Below are 23,705 nucleotides of genomic sequence, written 5' to 3'. Positions count from 1 at the left end.
AGTAAAAATGATAATAGTGTCACAGGATATCTGTGATACATCAATGATGTACTAGATTTATCAGCCACACCTGAACAACACCATGGTCTCTGTTTAAATGCTTTCATTGATGTCAGAGGAAAACTGTATTGACACTGGTAAACTAACGTAATTTTAGAGAGAGAAAATGATGACATTTTTGGAGATAAGATAAATTAGCATTTTAAACCTTGCATAGTGCTATGTAAATTGCATTATAATTATTTTATTTATATATCATTACAATTGTTTTTATCAGTAAAATGTGAAATAATTGAAGTGTGTAGGGAGGAACTGCAGATGCTGGTTTACATTGAAGATAAACACAAAATGCTGGAGTAACTCAGCAGGACAGGCAGCATCTCTAGATAGAAGGAATGGGTGACGTTTCGGGTCGAGACCCTTCTTCAGACTAATTTCGGGAGTGGGCGGGACAGAGATAGAATGTAGTCGGAGACAGTAAGACTGGTGGGAGAACTGGGAAGGGGGAGGGGATGGAGAGAGAGGGAAAGCTGGGGTGTAAGCTACCCAAGCAAAATATGAGGGGCTGTTCCTTCAATTTGCGCTGGACCTCACTCTGACAATAAAGGTCCAGGACAGAAAGGTCAGATTGGGAATGGGAGGGGGAGTTAAAGTGCTGAGCAACCGGGAGATCAGGTAGGTTAAGGCAGACCGAGCAGAGTTGTTCAGCGAAACGATCGCCGAGCCTGCGCTTTGTCTCGCCGATGTACAGAAGTTGACAAGTGGACAGGTGTAACATCTTCTGCGGTTGTAGGGGAAGGTACCTGGGGAGGGGGTGGTTTGGATGGGAAGGGATGAGTTAACCAGGGAGTTGGGGAGGGAACGGTTTCTGCGGAAGGCGGAAAGCGGTGGAGATGGGAAAAATGCGGCTAGGGGTGGGATGCCATTGGAGGCAGCGGACATGTCGGAGGATTATGTGCCAATTTTTTTGCATATCTTTAATTCCTTGTTCTTTATCTCTCCACATCACCGTCTATATCTCTTGTTTCCCTTATACCTAACCAGTCTGAAGAAGGGTCTCGACCCGAAACGTCACCCATTCCTTCTCTCCAGAGATGCTGCCTGTCCCGCTGAGTTACACCAGCTTTTTGTGTCTCTTCGGTTTAAACCAGCATGTACAGTCCTTCTTACACATGTCGTCAAGTATAAGTGAGCTCAGCAGATCATTTAATGCTCAGTATCACAGCTTCTGATGCATAGCTGCTTGAATCCAAGAGTATTTCATATTAGAAAAGTCAGTGAAAAATTAGGCTATGTAGACTTATGCTGCAACTTCAATGAAATTGTGAACAATTTGGAAATTGGGAATTCTCTTTTTGCCTCAATCTGCTTTTGATAAATCCAGTGATTGAAAGGTTGGGGCCAATGGTATATTAAACACTTGTCTTATTTCTGATCACAAATAGACCTGGCAAAATTACAGCATTAATTGATGCATATCAACTATTTGAAAGATAGGAGTGTTTTTCACCTGTGTTATTCATCACTTTACCTAATTGAAAGAATCCAAACTTATTAAAAAGCAATTGATTATGTTCTGACATGTAGGGAGTGCCGAAGGGATAAATTTGAATTATGGAAGTAGCAAGGACTATTAAATTAATTCAGGTAGAAAATAACATTAGTATTTATCAGTTTCCTTCCAAATGTGGCCTAAGTGACCAGAAAGTCACTTCTCTTTTAAAGACTAGTAACATTTGCTGGACATTCCAAATGGTGCAGCCTAATAGTGACCATGGATTCCCAACACCAGCCCCTCTCATCTTAAAGCTACCTGAGAAGAAGTTATGGCAGTCTACCCTATCTATGCCTCTCATAATCTTATAAGCTTCGATCAGGTTCTGCAGCATAGGACTCGGTCCATGCACTCGGCCACAATGCCAATTTTGCAATCTCCAGTAAAGTTAGTATTAGTATTAACATTTAAATTCAAATCATGGATATACACCATTAATAAGCACGGCACCTGATACTAAACTCTGTGGAACTCCACTATAAACGGTCTTGCAGTCAATAATATTCTAGATAAGCATATTTTATTTCTAACTTGCCATCAATCTAACTAAAAGCCTCATTTTGACCACTTCCTGTCTGCGCTCTATATTGATTTTAGAAAAAACGCTACCCTATATCGCTATGATTTTTGGCCATCTTACTCGCACTTCCCCCGCTGAGGCAGCCACGAGGAATTTTCCGATCGATGAAAAAGAAAACAGTTATGAATGTTTAAGAAATCTTGAGATCAGCTGATTGGTCCTCTCGCCTGTCAATCACCACGATGAAGGTAACGCCCCTTCCGGGGGGGGGGGGCAGGCATATAAAGCCCAAATGGTATGAAATTGCATTTCAATTTGGTGGCCTACACTCTGCTTGAAATGGTATGAAATTGCATTTGAATTTGATGGCCTGCACTCTGTTTGAAATGGTATGAAATTGCATTTCAATTTGGTGGCCTGCACTCTGCTAGAAATGGTATGAAATTGCATTTCAATTTGCTGGCCTGCACTCTGCTTGAAATGGTATGAAATTGCATTTGAATTTGGTGGCCTGCACTTCACTTGAAACGGTATGAAATTGCATTTGAATTTGGTGGCCTGCACTCTGCTTGAAATGGAATTTCAAGGAATAGCTGTGAGCGAACTGCCAGCCCACCAGGCCTGACTGACTGAGCTGCCAGCCCAAGAATCCATTCGGCCCACAATGTCCATATTAGCATTTTGGAAACCAGTCCCTTTGGCCCACAACACCCCTACTAGTGCTCCAGAAAGCTCCCCCCCTACTGGCCACCAATATTGTAATTGGTGGAGAGGTGGAATATTGCGTTGGGGGACCAGCCCTTCCGTGTTAACATGGGACCCAACGGGTCCCACTTAATCTAGTATTACTTATATCTAATGTTTTTAATTTATTGGGCAATGTGAGCTATTACAAGGTCTGTATAAAGCAGAACATGGGACCCAACTGGTCCCACTTAGTCTAGTATATATATGTAAGGGTTTACAAGGAGCTTGTCAATGTAGATGCCTTGAAGATATTGCTCCAGACAGATTTTTGGACTTTACAGGAATTAACGATGATGAGACCATGCATGAAAACTAAGCCAATGCTCTCAAGACTGAATTGTGGAGTCAGCTCTGTGGAATTCTCTTCCCAATTGTCAAATAATTAAACAGGAAAACATTTTTGAGATAAAAAGTATAGCTGAAAAAGGACCAGTGAATCTGCTTGATGGACAATTTACAATTCACAAGAGAATATTAAAATTATAAACCTGAGTCCATGAATTTAGCTAAGATAAAGCTTGGTTTGATTTGACAACCCAGGCCTGTCTAACTAGATAATAATAAAGAAACATACTACAAAAGTAGTTTACTGCCTCGGTGAGCAATCATGTACTGATCATACAGCAGTTGATAAACATAGGAGCTATGAATTGCTGTTGAGGCAGGTAAACTGTAATTGGAGGAGGAGTCAATCTAGTCATTAGTTTATTTTAGCGATAGTGGGAAAACAGTTCCTTCCGCCCACCGAGTCCACACCGACTAGCAGTCCCCACTCATTAACACACGCCTACACACACTAGGGACAATTAACACAAACACCAAGCCAATTAACCTACATACTTGTACGTCTTTGGAGTGTGGGAAGGAACCGAAGATCTTGGAGAAAACCCACGTTGTCACAGGGAGAACGTACAAACTCCTTACTGACAGCACCCGCAGTTGGGATCGAGCCTGGGTCTCCGGCGCTGCAAGGCAGCAACTTTGCTGTGCCACAATAAACATGCCTCATATAGTCTGAGCTGGAGTCCAAAAAAATCAAAGCGAGTAGAATGGTTCAAATGATTTGACACTAAAATGGCGATTTGTAATTGTGTGAAAGAATTAATTTTTAGTGATGTAATTCAGTCTGAAGCCAGGATTTACCATCCGAACTAAGGAAACTGTAGAGCTTAGATTGATATCAGATTGTTCATCCAATTTTATTATTGGGTTGATAAATTGTGTGATTCGTTAAATATTTCAGACTGCAATTAAAAGTCAATCCCCTTACTCTGATCCTGGAGATTTAGTGCCCTCCATAATGTTTGGGACAAAGATCTATCATTTATTTATTTGCCTCTGTACTCCACAATTTGCGATATGTAATAGAAAAAAATCACATGTGGTTAAAGTGCATATTGTCAGATTTTATTAAAGGGTATTTTTATTCATTTTGGTTTCACCATGTAGAAATTACAGTTGAATTTATACATAATCCTCCAATTTCAGGGCAACATAATGTTTGGGCTACAAGGCTTCACAGTTGTTTGCATTTGCTCAGGTGTGTTTAAATGCCTCCTTAATGCAGGTACAAGAGAGCTCTCAGCACCTAGTTTTTCCTCCAGTCTTTCCATCACCGTTGGAAACTTTTATAGCAACATGGGGACCAAAGTTGTGCCAATGAAAGTCAAAGAAGCCATTTTGAGACTGAGAAACAGCAATAAAACTGTTAAGAGACATCAGCCAAACCTTAGGTTTTCTAAAATCAACTGTTTGGAACATCATTAAGAAGAAAGAGAGCACTGGTGAGCTTACTAATCACAAAGGGGCTAGCAGGCCAAGGAAAACCTCCACAGCTGATGACAGAAGAATTCTCTCTATAATAAAGAAAAATCCCCAAACACCTGTCCGACAGATCAGAAATACTCTTCAGGTGTGGATTTATCAATGACCACTGTCCGCAGAAGACTTCATGAATAGAAATACAGAGGCTACACTGCAAGATGCAAACCACTGATTAGCCGCATTCTACATTGAGATTTGAACTTGTTTTATGCAGATTATTAAATCAGGCTTTTGCGTGAACTCACTATTCTTATAACTCCATGACCTAATTCTTAAAAATTGTCTACACATGGTCAATCGGGTGAAAGTTACAAGGACCCTCTTTGATTTATTTCCCTCCGTGTCCACATCAATGAATTAAGTTTCAGTTACATCACCTTTCAATTACTTAGCACCTTTGGGACATTTCACATTCGTATTTTAAAAGAAAATTTAACATTACACTACATAAGAAGATATTCACAATGTAATCCAAAATTTTGTTAGAGGTGTAAATTTGGGAGCTGTGAACGGTACAGTTCAGCTTCCAACAACCAAAATTCAATCCTGATTTCCTGCGTTGTCTGTGTGGAGTTTGCACATTTTCCTTGTGACCACAGGAGTTTCCTCTAAAAGTTCCAGTTTCCTTTCACTTCCCAAAGATGTGTTGGTAGTCAAATTGGCTGCTGCAAATTACACATATGGTAGGTAGCTATTAGTGGGGGTGATCATTAAGGAGCATGTGAGAGAGAATAGATTGCAGTGAAATAAGGAGGAAAATGCAATAGATGTGATTGCTCTGAGAGTCGGCACAAACGCGACTGGTCGAATGACCTCCTTGTGCCATAAGAAATATATATGAAAACATTGAAAATCTTAATGGAGAGATGAACTGATGGTGAGGTTTTGGAAGGAATTTCAAAGCTTAACCTTAAACTTAGAGCTTTAGAAAGGGCGGATGAGGTCAGGACCCCAAAATGTAGGATTGTGAAAGGACAAATGCCAATCCACTGTATTCATTCCAGTTTTATACATTCTCTCCCCACAGTGCACTTTGGATCATCTTAGTGTCAATACAGATTGTGATGTTGACACTACAGTTTCACATCCTTGGAGACAATAAATGGTATAATAATTTTAATTATTAATCAGAAGAAGAAAAAAACCGTACTCAGCACATCCTAAAACAAATAAAAAACAGCACATAAAAATGTTTTAAATAAATCTAAACTCAAATTATGAACCCTCTTTGTCTTCCACTTGATTATGATTCAGACAGCACATTTACTGTGGTTAATGGCTAAATTATATCATGTTCTTTTAGGGGAAATACTGTGCTATTTCCATCAGTTCGACAGTCATTTAGTATTTAAAATTATACGCTGAAATAAACAAGATTTTGATTTTGTTTTAAATCATTTTAGGATTTCTTGGAGTATTTTACAATTTTTATTGATAATGCTCATAAGCTTACTTTGTGGGTTAGTGATATTTTTGATTTACCCATGTTCTAAACAGATATCTAGTAATGTTTAGTTACCGTGTCAAAATATTTATAATTTTGTCATGATATGGTCCATAATTGGGGAATTGATATTCATTTATCACTAATAAAATATATTTATAAATACCCTAAAAGACCAATATATTCAGAAATAATTTTTGAATGAACAACAACATTTCAGTTACTAAGATCTACAATCCTAATAAAACAGAGGGAGATTTCATTCCATTTCCCCCCTTAGGACACATGAACAGCATTAATCAAGGAAGGAAAACTTTTTATGAAATGTCACAAAACAGGACTATTTCACAAAAATCTTGTTCTGAAACTGAAAGCCTAATTTTCTTATTTAATGATACAACCTTCAAGTCATTAACAGAAAAGAAAATGTTGTTTATTTACTAGGGGGAAAAATGAGATTGGATTTGAAGCTGCAAAACAGTAGGCTATTCATTAATCTTTTGATGGGGGAGGGGACCAAAAGGAAGGAAATAGTATTTAAGTGAAACCTGTTTTTAACTACTATTATTCATACAATTATTTAATTGTACTCTCAATTTTCCAAACTTCATTGGGTACATATTAATCTTTTCCATTTCACCTTCACCCAACAAAACATTCTTGAATGTAAGGAGCAAACTAATGTTTACATTTTCTTACTGAACCATCTAAAGTGACTAGCTGTCAAAAGGTCAAAGACATACATCAATGCAATGTTGATTAAAACAGGACTAAAGTCAGAAATTCTGCATTCCGCACCCAACATGTAATCAAGACAGTTAAAATAAGATATCAAGCAAAATATGTTACCTAAACACTAATAAATATTTCATAACTTAATATTGATATCTTCATTATTATAAGTTCGAATATTCTATTAACAAAAAATATATATTGAGATAAATTATCAAGTTGACTCACAATTAGTAAAGAATCCTTAACATCAAAGCTTGTTTAATTTTCAGAATCTGCTACTTTCACAGCTTATTTATAATTCTATGAATAACTAGACCAAGGGGGACCCGTTGGGTTCCGTCCCCTCAATGTGCAGTTGCGGGGGTGGGGGGCTGTGGCGTCACACACACACTAAACACTCCCCACACACACGGTGGGGGGAGGGGGGAGGGAGAGTGGGGGGAGAGGGGGGGAAGTGGGGGGAGAAAGGGAGGGGCGGGGGCGCTGCGGACGGCAGGCCGAGTGCGAGTATTAACACAATCAGGGACTGCCTATGTTGACAGTTTGCAGGCAGGCGATCATCGAGTTGATGTATCGCCAACTTTATCAACGGAGCGCTCGACCTCCTGTTCGCGGAGGGCCTCCAGGGTCCCCGTGGAGACAGCGTGTTCCCTCTCCGGGGACGTGCGGGCGTGAGCCCGGAGGAGGGGCAGGCGGTCGACCCCGGTGCGGCCGTCGGCTGCCCGCTGCCTGGACCCACGAGTGGCCGTCTTGGCCGGGCCCAGGAGCAGACGGACGGGGAGATCCCCCCCATCCCTCCCGGCCTCCCCCCCTGTACCAGGCGGCCAGGTGTCGGGAGTGTGGGACTGGAATGTGGCCGGGGCTTGGGGAGCGGCCCCTTCGGATGGTCGAGCGGGGGCTGCGGCCTCTCACACTGCATGTGCATGTAGGGCGCGGCCTCTTCCTCGCCGCGGAGGTGGCGGGCGGCTGGCGAGTCCGTGAGCCGGCTCAGATGTCCGTTGCATGCCACAGCCGTGTGCGGCACTCTCCACCACAGGTCCCCGATGTGGGGGGGGACTCCCTTGTGGAGGGGCCTCCACTGAGGACCGCTCCCGCCGTCGGGTGGTGGCGCGGACCGAAATAAGAAGAAAAAAAAAACATTTTAAAAAATGTGCGAGTGGACTGTGAATCGGGAGGAGTCAAAATGACTGTGAGTCTTTTGGGGGGATAACGTAACTCATCATCGGCTTCAATCCAGAGCCCGGTGGGTGGGAGAAGGCAACTGGGGCCACGTATCTCGCAGCTCGTGGAAACCAGTGCCCAGCAGGCTGCGGCGCAGCTGGCCGTGAGGAGCAGAGGCAGCTCGTGGAAAACAGTGCCCCTGCGCATTGAAAATTCTGCACAGCTGGCCGCGAGGAGCAAAGGCATTGTGACGTCATCAGCTAGCTTCATCACATTAGATTTTAAAAAGATGTCAGATTGGTGAACAATTTTGGTAAAAAACTCGGGAAATAATGAATGAAATTTTCAAATAGGGGATTTTTGAAATCATGAGGTAAATAGAAACATAGAAAATAGGTGCAGGAGCAGGAGAAGCGACAGAGAGTGGTGCCTCAAAAAGGTCACCAGTATCATCACACCACCCTGGCCACGTTCTCATCTCGCTGCTACCATAGAAACATAGAAAATAGGTGCAGGAGTAGGCCATTCGGCCCTTCGAGCCTGCACCGCCATTCAATATGATCATGGCTGATCATCCAACTCAGTATCCTGTACCTGCCTTCTCTCCATACCCCCTGATCCCTTTAGCCACAAGGACCACATCTAACTCCCTCTTAAGTATAGCCAATGAACTGGCCTCAACTACCTTCTGTGGCAGAGAATTCCAGAGATTCACCACTCTGTGTGAAAAATGTTTTTCTCATCTCGGTCCGAAAAGATTTCCCCCTTATCCTTAAACTGTGACCACTTGTTCTGGACTTCCCCAACATCGGGAACAATCTTCCTGCATCTAGCCTGTCCAACCCCTTAAGAATTTTGTAAGTTTCTATAAGATCCCCCCTCAATCTTCTAAATTCTAGCGAGTACAAGCCAAGTCAATCCAGTCTTTCTTCATATGAAAGTCCTGACATCCAAGGAATCAGTCTGGTGAACCTTCTCTGTACTCCTTCTATGGCAAGAATGTCTTTCCTCAAATTAGGAGACCAAAACTGTATGCAATACTGCAGGTGTGGTCTCACCAAGACCCTGTACAACTGCAGTAGAACCTCCCTGCTCCTATACTCAAATCCTTTTGCTATGAATGCTAACATACCATTTGCTTTCTTCACTGCCTGCTGTACCTGCATGCCTACTTTCAATGTCTGGTGTACCATGACACCCAGGTCTCGTTGCATCTCCCCTTTTGCAACGAGACCTGGGTGTCATGGTACACTCAGGTCTCTACTGGAATATGTAAAAAATTCATATTTGGGTTTTCGAGGATATGTGAATCACATATGAAAAGACACACACCGTTGGGTCTGTTCCTCCAACGCGAGGTTGCGGGGGGGGGGGGGGGGGATTGGGTGGGGGGGGGAGGGGCGGCATGCGGCGTCACACGCACTAACCACCCCTACACATGCTAACTACCCCCTTGATATTATATTAATATTATTAATTTGCTCCTTTTACACCATAACCGCAGTATCCACAGACGCATAGCCCCCAACTCGTAGGCGTGTCTCGAGAGGGGGGATGGGGGGTGTAGAGAGTGAGGGCAGAGAGAGAATGGGGAGGGACAGAGATAGAGGGGCAGAGACAGAAGGGCAAGAGACAGAGGGAGAGGGGGTGGAGGGGAGGAGGAGAGGGAGGGTGGGGAGAGAGAGATGGGAGGAGAGAGAGGGGGAGGAGAGAGAGGGGGAGAGAGGGGGGCTGAGAAGGGGGAAGGGGAGGGGTAGAGGGGAGAAGGGGGTTTAGGGGAGGGAGGGCGGGTTTTGGCTGGGGGAGAGAGATAGGGGGAGAGAGAGGGGTGGAGTGAGGGGGGGGAGAGAGAATGGGAGAGGAAGGGAGAGAGGGAGAGAGGAGGGGAGAGAGGGAGAGGAGGGGAGAGAGGGAGAGGGGGGAGAGGGAGAGGGGGGAGAGAGAGAGAGGGGGGAGAGAGGGAGAGGGGGAGAGGGAGAGAGGGGGAGAGAGAGAGAGGGGGGAGGGGAGAGAGAGAGAGGGGGGCGGGAGAGAGAGAGAGGGGGGAGAGAGAGAAGGGAGAAAGAGAAGAGAGAGAGAGAGAGAGAAGGTGGGAGAGAGGGAGCGAGGAGGAGATGGGGAAAGAGAGAGAGGGGGGGAGAGATGGGGGGGGGAGAGAGAGAGGGGGAGGGGGAGAGGGGGGAGAGATAGAAAGAGGGGGGAGAGATAGAGAGAGAGGGGGAGAGAGAGAGAGGGAGAGGGAGAGGGATGGAGGGAGAGGGGTAGAAGGAGAGGGGTAGAGGGAGAGGGGTAGAGGAAGAGGGGAAGAAAGAGGGAGGGGGGAGAGAGAGAGGGAGGGGGGAGAGAGAGAGGGAGAGTGGGGTGAGAGAGGGAGAGAGAGAGGAGTGGGATGGGGTGGCAGGTCGCAGGGGACCCGAGTGAGCCCGGAGCGATCCGAGGACCAAAGGTCCTATTGCGAGCTATAGGCTCTTTGCTGCGGACTGCCAAAAGCGTCCGCCAGCGTTACAGAGGATCGGGCCCCGGACAGAGAGGAGGTCGTCCCCTGTGACAGATAGAGAGGAGAGGGGAGAAGGTGAGGAGGAGAGGAGAGGAGGCTGGGGTGGGGGGGCGGGCGAGTGAGTGGGCTGCGCTTAACTTTCTGGAAACCGGCAGCTGGCCGGGCGGGGCTCAATGAGCTGTACGGGCAGCGAGAAATCTTCCCTTGCTCTATAATCTTTGATTTAAAGCTGCCTAGACAAGATGCGTTCGCCCAGGAGCGACCGTTCACATCAAAGAAGCACTGGCTTCTGACTCTCTGGAAACCCCACAGCAGGAATGAGCGCCCTCATTCGGAGGGAAGCGCAGGCGGGCGGGGCTTTGCGAGCTGCGCCGGCTGCGAGGAGAAAGTAAATGTTAATGTTGAACAATTAGTCCAGGACTGAGTGGGGGGGGGATTGAAAGTGCGATGACAGCGTCTGCTTGAATCGAGAGTGGGTGGCGGTGCCGCAAGCACAAGGGCATTGTGATGTCCGCAGCTGCTGATTTAAAGAAAACAGTATGTTTTGTGAAGAATTTTATTGAAAATGAGTACAGAAAAATTACCAAATTTTAATGAGGAGTGGATTTGCAAATGTAAAAGTAAAATCGCTAGCGAAATGGTAAAAATCTCGGCGTTTTTGCATCTGGTTTTCGTGGAGTAACGAATCAAAGGCGAAATGCCGCAAAATGCTGCACACCCACACACAGACACACCCACATACACACACACACACACACACACACAGAGTTTTAAAAGTATACAGATATATGATTAACAGTATAATATGAAGATTACGTATATTGAAGATAAGATGTTCAATAATATTCAATTCACATTTGGTTTTGTTTCTCTTTAGAGACAGTATAAATAGTTTGAGTTTGATGAACATTTAAATCAAGAGTACTTTCTAATATGTTTAAGAATTGTCAGAAACTGCATTATTCAGATTTAAACTAGCTATTTTGATTGAAATATTTTAATTATGTAGACTCCAAAATGTGCTATTTTAAATTAATTTGCCTTGAAAATCTGGTGACCTATTGTAAATTTAGTCAGAATGAAAGTACAAGTTAAGAACACCTATGAAATTTCAGGGTCATCATATTTGTATGATGATATTTAAATCAAAAGATTAAAGTAAAATGCTAGAAATAGGTCTACAATGAAAATTAAAATCAAACCAATAACAAAAATGGCTTTAGCTCAGTAAAATAATTTGTATTTATATTACAAATTTTGTTGTTTTTGCTACATCTCTAAATTAAAATTAAAGAACATTAGAATTAAAAAAGGTCTTATTTCTATTTCATTTGGACATACTCAGAAGGAAATAATTGTAGTGTCAGATGCAGGCTTTATAATACATTGGAACCATATATTACAGAGGAGCTTCGCATTTTATAAGATGTTGGCAACTTACCCGATTTGTTCCATACTATCACCCATACACCTAGACTCGAGTCCCAGCGGTAAAACACTTTTTCCATAACCTCCAGAGTTTGCAAGGATAGGAGTTTTTGTAAGAAGAACATCAACAGGTTTCCTGAATCTACGAATCCCAGGGGAGGTTCTGGGGGCATGGCGCCGAATTATTTGTGGATGATCTGGTTAACAAAGGACAAACAAATACAATTGTTTTTGATCAACAGAAAAATATGTCGAAAGAGAGGTCCATTTTTACAATGTATGAATATGAAGAAATTAACAATGCCTATCTATTACAATTCATAACATCAATTCTATCAATATATGTGCAGCATCTCAAGATAGAAGCATTTGGGTCCATAAAGTCTCATTCTTCAACAATGCTTTTATTATTCACATCAACAATTATTCTTCCCAATAACCCTTTCTGGCTTAAGTCCTCCCTCCACCACCTCCAGTTTAAATTCCATTTGGAATATTTTGGAGGACCAAGAAACCAAGAACCAAGAACCAAGAACACTTCCTTTACACAGGATATATCTGCTACACAGGAAAAGCAAACAAATCAACAAAGCATTTGACTGCTTATATTTTGTTTTATACATTCTAATTTAGTTGCTTTCCTCAATTCAACATATCCATGACTTCACTGACTCTGCAGTTGTTATATTCCAATTCATACCAAACTACCTTTACCTGTTATAACCATATAACCATTTAACAATTACAGCACGGAAACAGGCCATCTCGGCCCTACAAGTCCGCGCCGAACAATTTTTTTTTTCCCTTAGTCCCACCTGCCTGCACTCATACCATAACCCTCCATTCCCTTCTCATCCATATGCCTATCCAATTTATTCTTAAATGATACCAACGAACCTGCCGCCACCACTTCCACTGGAGTTCATTCCACACCGCTACCACTCTCTGAGTAAAGAAGTTCCCCCTCATGTTACCCCTAAACTTCTGTCCCTTAATTCTGAAGTCATGTCCTCTGGTTTGAATCTTCCCTATTCTCAAAGGGAAAAGCTTGATCACATCAACTCTGTCTATCCCTCTCATCATTTTAAAGACCTCTATCAAGTCCCCCCTTAACCTTCTGCGCTCCAGAGAATAAAGACCTAACTTATTCAACCTATCTCTGTAACTTAGTTGTTGAAACCCAGGCAACATTCTAGTAAATCTCCTCTGTACTCTCTCTATTTTGTTGACATCCTTCCTATAATTGGGCGACCAAAATTGTACACCATACTCCAGATTAGGTCTCACCAATGCCTTGTACAATTTTAACATTACATCCCAGCTTCTATACTCAATGCTCTGATTTATAAAGGCTAGCATACCAAAAGCTTTCTTTACCACCCTATCTATATGAGATTCCACCTTCAAGGAACTATGCACGGTTATTCCCAGATCCCTCTGTTCAACTGTATTCTTCAATTCCCTACCATTTATCATGTACGTCCTATTTTGATTTGTCCTGCCAAGGTGTAACACCTCACATTTATCAGCATTAAACTCCATCTGCCATCTTTCAGCCCATTTTTCCAAATGGCCTAAATCACTCTGTAGACTTTGGAAATCCTCTTCATTATCCACAACACCCCCTATCTTGGTAGCATCTGCATACTTACTAATCCAATTTACCACCCCTTCATCCAGATCATTGATGTACATGACAAACAACAAAGGACCCAACACAGATCCCTGAGGCACCCCACTAGTCACCTGCCTCCAACCCGACAAACAGCCATCCACCATTACCCTCTGGCTTCTCCCATTCAGCCACTGCTGAATCCATCTTGCTATTCCTGCATTTATACCCAACACTTTAACCTTCTTAACCAACCTTCCATGAGGAACCTTGTCAAAGGCCTTACTAAAGTCCATATAGACAACATCCACTGCTTTACCCTCGTCAATTTCCCGAGTAACCTCTTCAAAAAATTCAAGAAGATTAGTCAAACATGACCTTCCAGGCACAAATCCATGTTGACTGTTCCTAATCAGACCCTGATTATCCAGATGCTTATATATATTATCTTTAAGTATCTTTTCCATTAATTTGCCCAACACTGAAGTCAAACTAACAGGTCTATAATTGCTAGGTTTACTCTTAGAACCCTTTTTAAACAATGGAACAACATGCGCAGTACGCCAATCCTCGGGGACTATTCCCGTTTCTAATGACATTTGAAATATTTCTGTCATAGCCCCGGCTATTTCTACACTAACTTCCCTCAATGTCCTAGGGAATATCCTGTCAGGACCTGGAGACTTATCCACTTTTATATTTTTCAAAAGTGTCAGTACTTCTTTTACTTTGAAACTCATAGTATCCATAACTACTCTACTAGTTTCCCTTACCTCACATAATTCAATATCCTTCTCCTTGGTGAATACAGAAGAAAAGAAATTGTTCAATATCTCCCCCATCTCTTTTGGCTCTGCAGATAGCTGCCCACTCTGTTTCTCCAATGGACCAATTTTATCCCTCGTTATCCTTTTGCTATTAATATAGCTGTAGAAACCCTTTGGATTTACTTTCACCTTACTTGCCAAAGCAACCTCATATCTTCTTTTAGCTTTTCTAATTTCTTTCTTAAGATTCTTTGTCTTTATATTTTAGAATCTGTACCGAATCAGACACTTTTAGGATAGTTTTAAAAGTGTCAGTGCATTCCGTGCTAAGCACAAAACAAAATTGTTTTCAAAATGGGAGAATAAGGTCCTACTATTTTAAATCTTGCTTGAAGATTGTTCATTTTATCCGCAGTTCCTATAATCTGCACAGTGCGAGTTGAATAAACTGCTGATATATAGAGCTGTCCTTTGAATATATTTCTTCGCAGTTATCTCTTTTCCAATAGAAACGAGTAGATTTATTTTCAATCCTTTCCTAACTTAAAATTTCCTATATTTAATGCACCACAGTACTTGATTTAGGATTTTTGAAATAATTATACAAGATGTTATTTTCTACTTGCAGTAAATAATTGACAATCACACATGTTTTTTTCCCTAGGGCGATTTAAATAGAAGGAAATGAATGAGGAGGTAAAATAAATGAGAAAATAAAGAAACTGAGAAGAGAGATACAGAATGCCAAGGTGCTAGATAAAATGAAATAAAAGAAAATGCACCATTAACACTGTTTTCTTCTCTCCGGAGATTGTGCCTGACCAGCTGGGTCTTTTCAGCACTCCATGCAAGATAGAAAGAAGGAAGAATGTAAAAACAAGGAACTGCAGATGCTGGTTTACGAAAACAGATACAGAGTGATGGAGTATCTCAGCGGTTCATGCAGCATCTCTGGAGAACATGCATAGGTGGCATTTTGGGTCGAGACCCTTCTTCAGACTGATTGTAGTATAGGGACAGTAAAGCTAGAAAAGAGGAGGGGCAGGACAAAGCCTGACAAGTCATAGGTTTGTACAGGTGAGGGTTTTTTGATAGGCAGATGGTTGGACAAAGGCCATAAGGTCTGAGACAAAAGGATTGAAGAGTTGCAAATTGTGATGCTAGAGGAAGGAATGTAGATGGGAGGGTAGCGGGATTCAAGAAATACGTGCAAGTCCATGTTGGGCAGGGGGGAGAGAGGAGGGGAAGGGAGAAAAGGCATGTGGGGGGGGGGGGGTTGGTGAGGGGGGGGGGGGGGGGGAAGAAGGGGGGGGGGCTGTAGTTAATAAAAATTGGAGAATTCAATGTTCATACTGTTGGGTTTTAAGCTACCCAAGCGGAATATGAGGTACTGTTCCTCCAGTTTGTGTGTGGCCTCACTCTTGCAATGGAGGAGGCTCAGAACAGAAAGTTCAGTATGGGAATGGAAAGAGGAGTTAATATGGTTAGCAGTAGGCTTTGTTGGATCGAGTGCATGTGTATGATGCGTCAATGCTTGGTCTTGCCAATGTACCAGAGGCCAAATCGGGAACACCGGTTGTAGTAGATGAGGTTAGACGAGGTGCACGTGAACCTCTGTCTCATCTGGAAGAACTGCAGGGGGTGCCTGAATGCAGGTGAGGGGGGTAGGTATAGGGACTGTGAAAGAAGGAAGTTGGAAGTCAGAGGATGTGTTGATGAGCAAATTGGACTCTTAGTGGGTTTACATGGGAAGACATTGACGGAGAACCAGATGCTGTAAGAAGTGGCCTAGCCAATGGTGGTGGTAATCTTCAGGAACTACTAGGTACTGAGTGAAAATCATATTGTGTTGGAATTGGAATGAGATTTTACATGTGTTGTTCGGATAAATTAAACAAATCTGTCACAGAAATACTGTTCAAATGAAATTTTAATTCATCAAGGATGAAATCACCATTACAGAGTTAAAAGAGATGAGAGAGCCTAGCAGAACACGGATATTACCATATAGTTCGGGAAGATGATAGATTAAGGGTGGCAGTTATCACAGGAAAAATTGCTGATTAGGGAACTGTCACTCTGCCTTAAGGTTGATTTGGAATGTGCAAAAAGACTTCACATAGGAGAATGGAGTTGCTGCTCATTAGAAAAGTTTCTTTCAGCTTAGAAATTCTAGAGTTCATTGGGGGATATGTCAGCGATCCACCACAGGAATTGAACATGATGGCGTGGGTGGTGGTTGTGGTAGTTTCAGGGGGGAAGGGGGAAGGTTTGGCCAGAATGAATAATTAGACAGTGAGGATTGCTTTAATGAAAATGATGGAGAATAATAGAGCATAGGGAATCCATGTACATATCTGGTTATAAATTCTCTTGCAAAAGCAGATTCAAGGGGGTGGGTGATAAAAGTCATGTTGCTGGAAAAATGGAGGGGGAAATAAAAAGGGAAAAGAGGCAATAGTTCTAGTCCAGAAGAACTGAGTGGAAAGGGTAAAATAATCCAGAAGGAAACAAGTCATGGCAACCAATATGCAATCACATTACCTAAAGAAACATATAATGGCTGCCTGGTCTTCACCATCACCAACCAATAAATCTTTATGGTGTTAGGCTTCAGAATGGATATTTTCCATTAGTGAAATGTGAGGCAATCTTCCAGCAGTTGTACAGTTTCAGCTTTACAATTTTCACTGGTCACCCAATTGACTTACCTGATCCCTATCTGGTTTCAACCAAGTAGTGCTCACCCATGAATAATATAATAAATGCTTTAAACCATCACAAGAAGGAAAGATGCAGCTTTTTTATGTTTAAATAGGCAAAGGGAAGACCTAATGAGTAACAACAATGGACTCCAGCATTGGTGCTCGAAAGCAGCTATTATGTGCAGAACAGAGACCCAAAGTATTATTTTCAGAATTATTTGGGGAACAGAAACAACCAAAAGGATGTGAAGATAAAGAGGTTGTGGAGCAGAACATGGAGAAGCATTGAAATTCCAAGGAAAAGCTGGGAACCGGATCGCAGATGTAATATCCTCAGGCAAATATTTAAATATGTGTCAAGAGTCAAGAGGGAGTCAAGAGAGTTTTATACTATGCCCCAGATAGAATAATGAAATTCTTACTTGCAGCAGCACAACAGCTTTTGGTGCTGGATTGGGTGGAGTCTTGTTAATTGCAGAATAAACTGATCACTTAAGAAAGAAGGACGAGGAGAACAAAAGGACAAGAATATAGATATCTGTGGATGAGGCTCATAAGATAGTCCATAATATTGAAGTAAATTGTAGGTGAATATACTTTCCATCTAGTCAGGATCAAATGATGGTGAAACAGACCAAGACTTCACAGAGTCCGTAATTTAGTCCCAAGTATTGTAACAGTTGTGCAGCTCAATCAATGGATTTCTAACTTGATATAAATTTATTTTTACAATTCCATTTTTATTGTGGCAACATTAACAATACAAAGTAATACGTCTTGGGAGGAGGAACAAGAGTAGGCAACATATTATAAGGACTACCTTTCTAAAGTGGGTGCAGGAACATGCAGACCTGAAGTTAAAATAGTCACAGATCTTTGCATAGACAAAATGGAGAATTTGGAGCTGTTCTATTAAGAACAAATGAGGTTGAAAGATGATTTGATAAAAGAGGTTAAAGTCATAAAGAGACTGGACAAAGTGATTGGGGATGATCAGCCATGATCACATTGAATGGCGGTGCTGGCTCGAAGGGCCGAATGGCCTACTCCTGCATCTATTGTCTATAAAGCAATATCTTTTCCTTTGGCAGATCTGTATAGCCCCAAAGGGAATAGATTGAAGGTGATTGGGTAAAAAATGAAAATTGACACGGGGATAAACCTTTTCCAAACATTTAGAACTCAATGCCTGACTAGGTTTTGGAAGAAAAAATAGGTGAGTGCTTGAAGAAAAATAAAATTCCACAAATCCTTTTTTCCCCCATTGAAATCCGTTTTATAAATGGAAGTGCGTTCCCACAGGAAGTGTTTCTCTCAGTAGTAATGTCCTTGCAGTTCAGCAAAGGAATTCTGATTATATTGCAGGCAGCAAAGAAAGGGTTGTGTTTTAACTATAATAATAATAATAATAATACATTTTATTTATGGGCGCCTTTCAAGAGTCTCAAGGACACCTTACAAAAATTTAGCAGGTAGAGGAAAAACATGTAAGGGGAATGAAATAAATAGTAGAGACATGACTAGTACACAAATTAAAGACAGAATTCAATTCAAAACACAATATGAGGCAATTCATGCACAGATGAAAAGGGAGGGGGACGTGGGGCTAAGGATAGGCAGAGGTGAAGAGATGGGTCTTGAGGCGGGACTGGAAGATGGTGAGGGACACGGAATTGCGGATCAGTTGGGGGAGGGAGTTCCAGAGCCTGGGAGCTGCCCTGGAGAAGGCTCTGTCCCCAAAACTGCGGGGGTTGGACTTGTGGATGGAGAGGAGACCGGCTAATGTGGATCTGAGGGACCGTGAGGGTTGGTAGGGGGAGAGGAGGTCAGTGAGATATGGGGGGGCCAGATGGTGGAGGGCTTTTTAGGTGCGGACCAGGATTTTGTAGGTGATCCAGTGCGAGATGGGAAGCCAGTGAAGTTGTTTGAGGACTGGAGTGATGTGATGCCAGGATTTGGTGTGGGTGATGAGTCGGGCGGCTGCGTTCTGGACCAGTTGGAGTCGGTTGATGTAGGTGGAGCTGATGCCAAGGAGAAGTGAGTTGCAATAGTCCAGTCGGGAGGAGATGAAGGCATGGATGAGTCTTTCAGCAGCGGGAGGTGTGAGAGAGGGTCTGAGTTTGGCGATGTTGCGGAGATGAAAGAAGGAGGTTTTAATGACATGGCGGATGTGAGGCTCAAGGGAGAGGGTGGAATCAAAGATCACGCCAAGGTTGCGGGCCTGGGGAGGTGGGGAGACAGTGGTGTCGTCAATGGTGAGAGTGAGGTTATTGATTTTGCTGAGTGTGGATTTGGAGCCTATGTTACATTGATACTATATCAAGAGTTGATAAAGTATCATTTAACTAGTATCAATGGTAGAGATTGCCTTGTGTAGGAAGGAACTGCAGATGCTGGTTTACACCAAAGACAGGTACAAAATGCTGGAGTAACTCAGCGGGACAGGCAGCATCTCTGAATAGAAGGAATAGGTGACGTTTCGGATCGAGACTCTTCTTCAGACTGGATTGCCTAGTCAGTTTCCAAATTAAACCCCATAATAAATCTGCCGCTATGAACCAGTGGCCTGAGATCATTGTCCTTGTAAACTGGTTCAGTTCTCTGTGTAATTTCATGTTTTTTTTTTTTTTTGTCACGTCAATTCTGTAAGGAGAGTATTTATTCCATATCTCAAATTTTTTGGTCATAATTTGTGAATTCTGTAATGGCGGATTTCCGTTACCAATAATGCCGTAATGCAGTGGTACACTTATTTGTATAGGCTGTAACAGCCAGGGAACTCAACTCATGGATGGCCATTTGTGATGCGATACATGATTCACTGATGGAACTAAATTGTTATCATTTGAGGTTTTTGCAACCCGTGCAATCAGAATACTTTCATGTTAATACATTAATTTATCTCTGTCCATGTTATGTAGCGAGACTGTCCTTTACACCCATATTTATTTCAATTTTATTTGTATTTAGCATTAAATTTAATTATTTAAAATGAATGCTTTAAAAAGATGAAATTGTGTCTTTGGGGACATCTTGTCCAAGTCACTAGACTATATAAACAAAATCATCAACATCCTGCTTTATATCAAGATGAAATTAGTGATCAATAGGAAAAAAGTGTCTGGAATTAGTATGCATTTAAGAAACTGTGAGAAAAAAACCTCAATTTTTAAAATAAATGTATAAAAGGACTTGTTCAAAACAGCAGTCTGAGAAGATGAAAATAAATTGATATTTTAAGATTTCACAAATATTTTCTCTTGAACAATTTTCTTCATGATACAATTCATCAGTATAACATATATATATATATATATAAAAGCACTTTAATATTAATACCATAAAAAATTGTCCAATTGAAAAAAAGGCATATTTAAAAAATAAATATTTCAATATAGTTTACCAATGTTCCATTGCACCTCCTGGTCATCTATCTTATCTTTGGCATTGTTTTTCCTGGCTTCTCGGAAAGCTTTCCAGTTTAATAAAAATTGTCTGGCTGTATTATTTACTTCTTTTCCATCAAGGATCTCTACAAATGGAAACAATAATTTTAAAGAATACGGTTGGATGGAACCAAGCTACAACCAAAATCAATGAATTTTTAAAATTAGTTCACTTACGTAGAGTGAAATCTAAAAGATTTATGAATGACAAAATATAATTGATTTGCTATATGCTTTGAATTGTTAACAAATCTGCAAGGCAAACAAATTTAATTATAATGAAAAGTGCCTGAAAACTACGAAATGCCAAGATTTGCAAATAACCCAAAAGTGAATTATTTAATCCTCTGCAGTGTAATTGTAGTAAATAAAATGAAACACAAGGCATGGCACATATGGGTTAACAGATAGATACATTCTTGAAAAAGTAGCGTAACTATTTTTAGGTGTATGTGTGTGCAAATGCTTAATAGCTTTATTGGACATTCCTGCAATTCTAACAAAACAAGGGATGAGATTCCTGTCAACATAAGTAGAGAAATGTCCTATGAACATTTAATTAATAATAAATTCCGTTTATTATTCTCTACACTATAGTTATGTCGCAATCAATATATATTCTGCACATTTTATGTACAAAATTGCCCTGAAATTGGTTGTTTTGATAGTCTGGTGTGATGATCAGTTAGAAAGATGGGAAAGCAAGACTAGGGAGCTTTGTTTCATTCTTTAGGTAATTTACCAGGGCGCTAAACAAATGGTTATCTGGAGTCTATGTGGTCAATTGTGGGAAAACTTTAAACAACATTTATTTCTACACTAATAAATCTGAAAAGCATTCCCTTAACAATTCAAATCTATTCCAACCTAGAATTTTATTTCAAATTTCAAATCACCTTATAACCAATTGTTTCATTTATAACCAATTGTTTCATTTGAAGTGCGTCGCACATCAGCTACAACCAATTTAAACATAGCTTTCTCCCTCAAATAACATAATAATTTCCATAAAGTTGGTATAACATATATAAAAGTTTTACTGCACTCAAAATGGATGAAAAAGTCTTAACTCTTTCTTATTGGTGAAACACTAGTTTCCCCTCAGCAACTTTTTGACAACCAAACTTACACCAAGAAGTCAATGTGTGGGAAATTATAAACATAGTTTTACATCCTGCAGATCTGTGGCAACATTGTTTTTAGGCTGTTTGTAGTCAATAAATATATTCAATGCTTTTCTTAAAATATAAATTGTTTGTTGGATTGTTGGAAATTGGATGTTTTACTCAGTACTTGGGAACTAAAAGCATATAAACAAAGTTGGGATGCTGGTAATATAATTTTCTAATCCATGGAATAAATAAACCATTACCCTTAAATAATCATATTTTATCTGTATATATTATGACTTAAACGTTATAATTAAACTAAACTGCATCTATTTTTACAGAATTCTTGATGTACGCATAAATATTTCCCAAATACTAACTTGGGCTCTCACCAGAGTGTACAAAGTATGCAATTCTAGTACATCAATCATCTTTCACACACTAATTAAGTAGAGGAAAAGGTCAGGCAAAAGTAAGCATATTCCATTTGATGGCTATAATGAGTGATTAAGCAAAGTGGTTCAAATATATTTTGTTATGTATCCTGACCCAAGAGTGGGATTTCTTGGAATAAGCCCACTACAAGTCTAATTCATTTAATTTTTTGCTTAGGGAATGCCTTCCTTGAACATATTTAACATAATGCAGAGCCTTAATTGCTTTGCAAAATAGTAACTCATTAAGAGATTCAGATGTTATAAAATCACAGTGAAACTCAATCAATTAATACATTTAAATCAATTAAACATTGTCGCCATCCTCCCCACCCCATCCTTTATGGAAACACTTTCCCAAGAAATCATAAAACATAGAACAGCACGGCACAGGAATGGGCCCCTCGGCCCACAATGTTTGAGCTGAACATGATGACAAGTTAAACTGATCTCATCTGCTTGTACATGATCCATATCCCTCTATTTCTTGCACTTTCAAGTGCCTATCAAAAGCCTCTTAAACGGCACTATTGTATTTGTGTCTATCACCACCCCTGGCAGTACGATCCAGGCCCCCACTATTCTCTGTGTAAAAAAATTTGTCCTGCACATCTCCATTAGTCTTGTGCTAGTAAGATGATGAAATGCATGTTACAGCTGCAGTGAAGATACAGATTAAAAAAAGTACAAGAGCAGGGAATAAGTTGTTTGTGAATCGGGTAGAACGTGCTTTCAAACCTTTGTATCTTCTGCCGAACTGGAGTGGGAAGAGAGAATTGATTATATTGGCTGCTTTCCTGAATCAGCATGGTTTAGATGGGGGAAGAGTCTGATTTCCATGTATTCACAACTGTCTGCAATTTCTTGCTGTCTTGATCAGTGCGGTTGCTGTAAAAGGCTGTAATGCATCCTGATAGAAAAATTTCTATGGTGTATCTGTAGAAACTGGTAAGCATCACTTGACATATGTCGAATTTTCCTTGTCTTCTGAGTAAATAGAGGCATTGGTGTTTTCTTGGCCGTAACGTCAATGTGGTTGGACCAGGCAAATTGTAGGTTATATTTATGCCTTGGAACATGAAGTTTTCGACCTTCTCTATTTCAGTACCATTGATGTAAACTGGGGAGTGTACTCCACCCTATTTTCTGAGGTTGGTGTCCAGTTCATTCATTTTTTTTATTTTGATGGAGTGGTTCCAGTCTTGATATCATACTGATCTGCTGAGTATTTCCAAAATTTTCCATTTTTATTTTTAAGCAACTTTCATTTCTCTTTGTGTCGGAAGGAACTGTAAAATGCTGGAGTAACTCGGCAAGACATGCAGCACCTCTGGAGAGAAGGAATGCGTGACGTTTCGGGTCGAGACCCTTCTTCAGACTAAGGGTCTCAGCTGAAATGTCACCCATTCCTTCTCTCCACCATGGGGCAGCTATGTGGCACAGCGGTAGAGTTGCTGCCTTACAGTGCTTTCACTGCCAGAGACCCAGGTTCGATCCCGACTACAGGAGCTGTCTGTACATTCTCCCAGTGACCGCATGGGTTTTCTCTGAGATCTTCGGTTTTCTCCCACACGCCAAAGACATACAAGTTTGTAGGTTAATTGGCTTGGTATAAATGTAAATTGTTCCTATTGTGTGTAGATAGTGTTAATGTGCAAGGATTGCTGGTCGGCGTGGACTCGGTGGGCCAATGGGCCAGTTTCCGTGCTGTATCTCTAAAC

The 23,705-nt window shown here is 41.2% G+C and overlaps 1 protein-coding gene across 4 annotated transcripts in view; it reads right to left on the bottom strand.

Annotated features, from left to right (window-relative positions):
• The window catches only part of ppp1r42 (protein phosphatase 1 regulatory subunit 42), a 61,200-nt gene that overhangs the window by 5,874 nt on the left and 31,621 nt on the right, over window positions 1-23,705 (bottom strand). For all 4 annotated transcript variants that reach the window (XM_033019369.1, XM_033019368.1, XM_033019370.1 and 1 more), the window contains 2 exons: window positions 20,399-20,527; window positions 11,925-12,108 (listed from right to left, as the gene is read on the bottom strand). In XM_033019369.1, the coding sequence (XP_032875260.1) occupies window positions 11,925-12,108; window positions 20,399-20,527 (313 nt within the window). The remainder of the gene's footprint in view (window positions 1-11,924; window positions 12,109-20,398; window positions 20,528-23,705) is intronic.

This window comes from Amblyraja radiata, chromosome 4, assembly GCF_010909765.2.
Source record: "Amblyraja radiata isolate CabotCenter1 chromosome 4, sAmbRad1.1.pri, whole genome shotgun sequence".
NCBI lineage: Eukaryota > Metazoa > Chordata > Chondrichthyes > Rajiformes > Rajidae > Amblyraja > Amblyraja radiata.
This window is presented reverse-complemented; position numbering and strand designations above follow the sequence as displayed.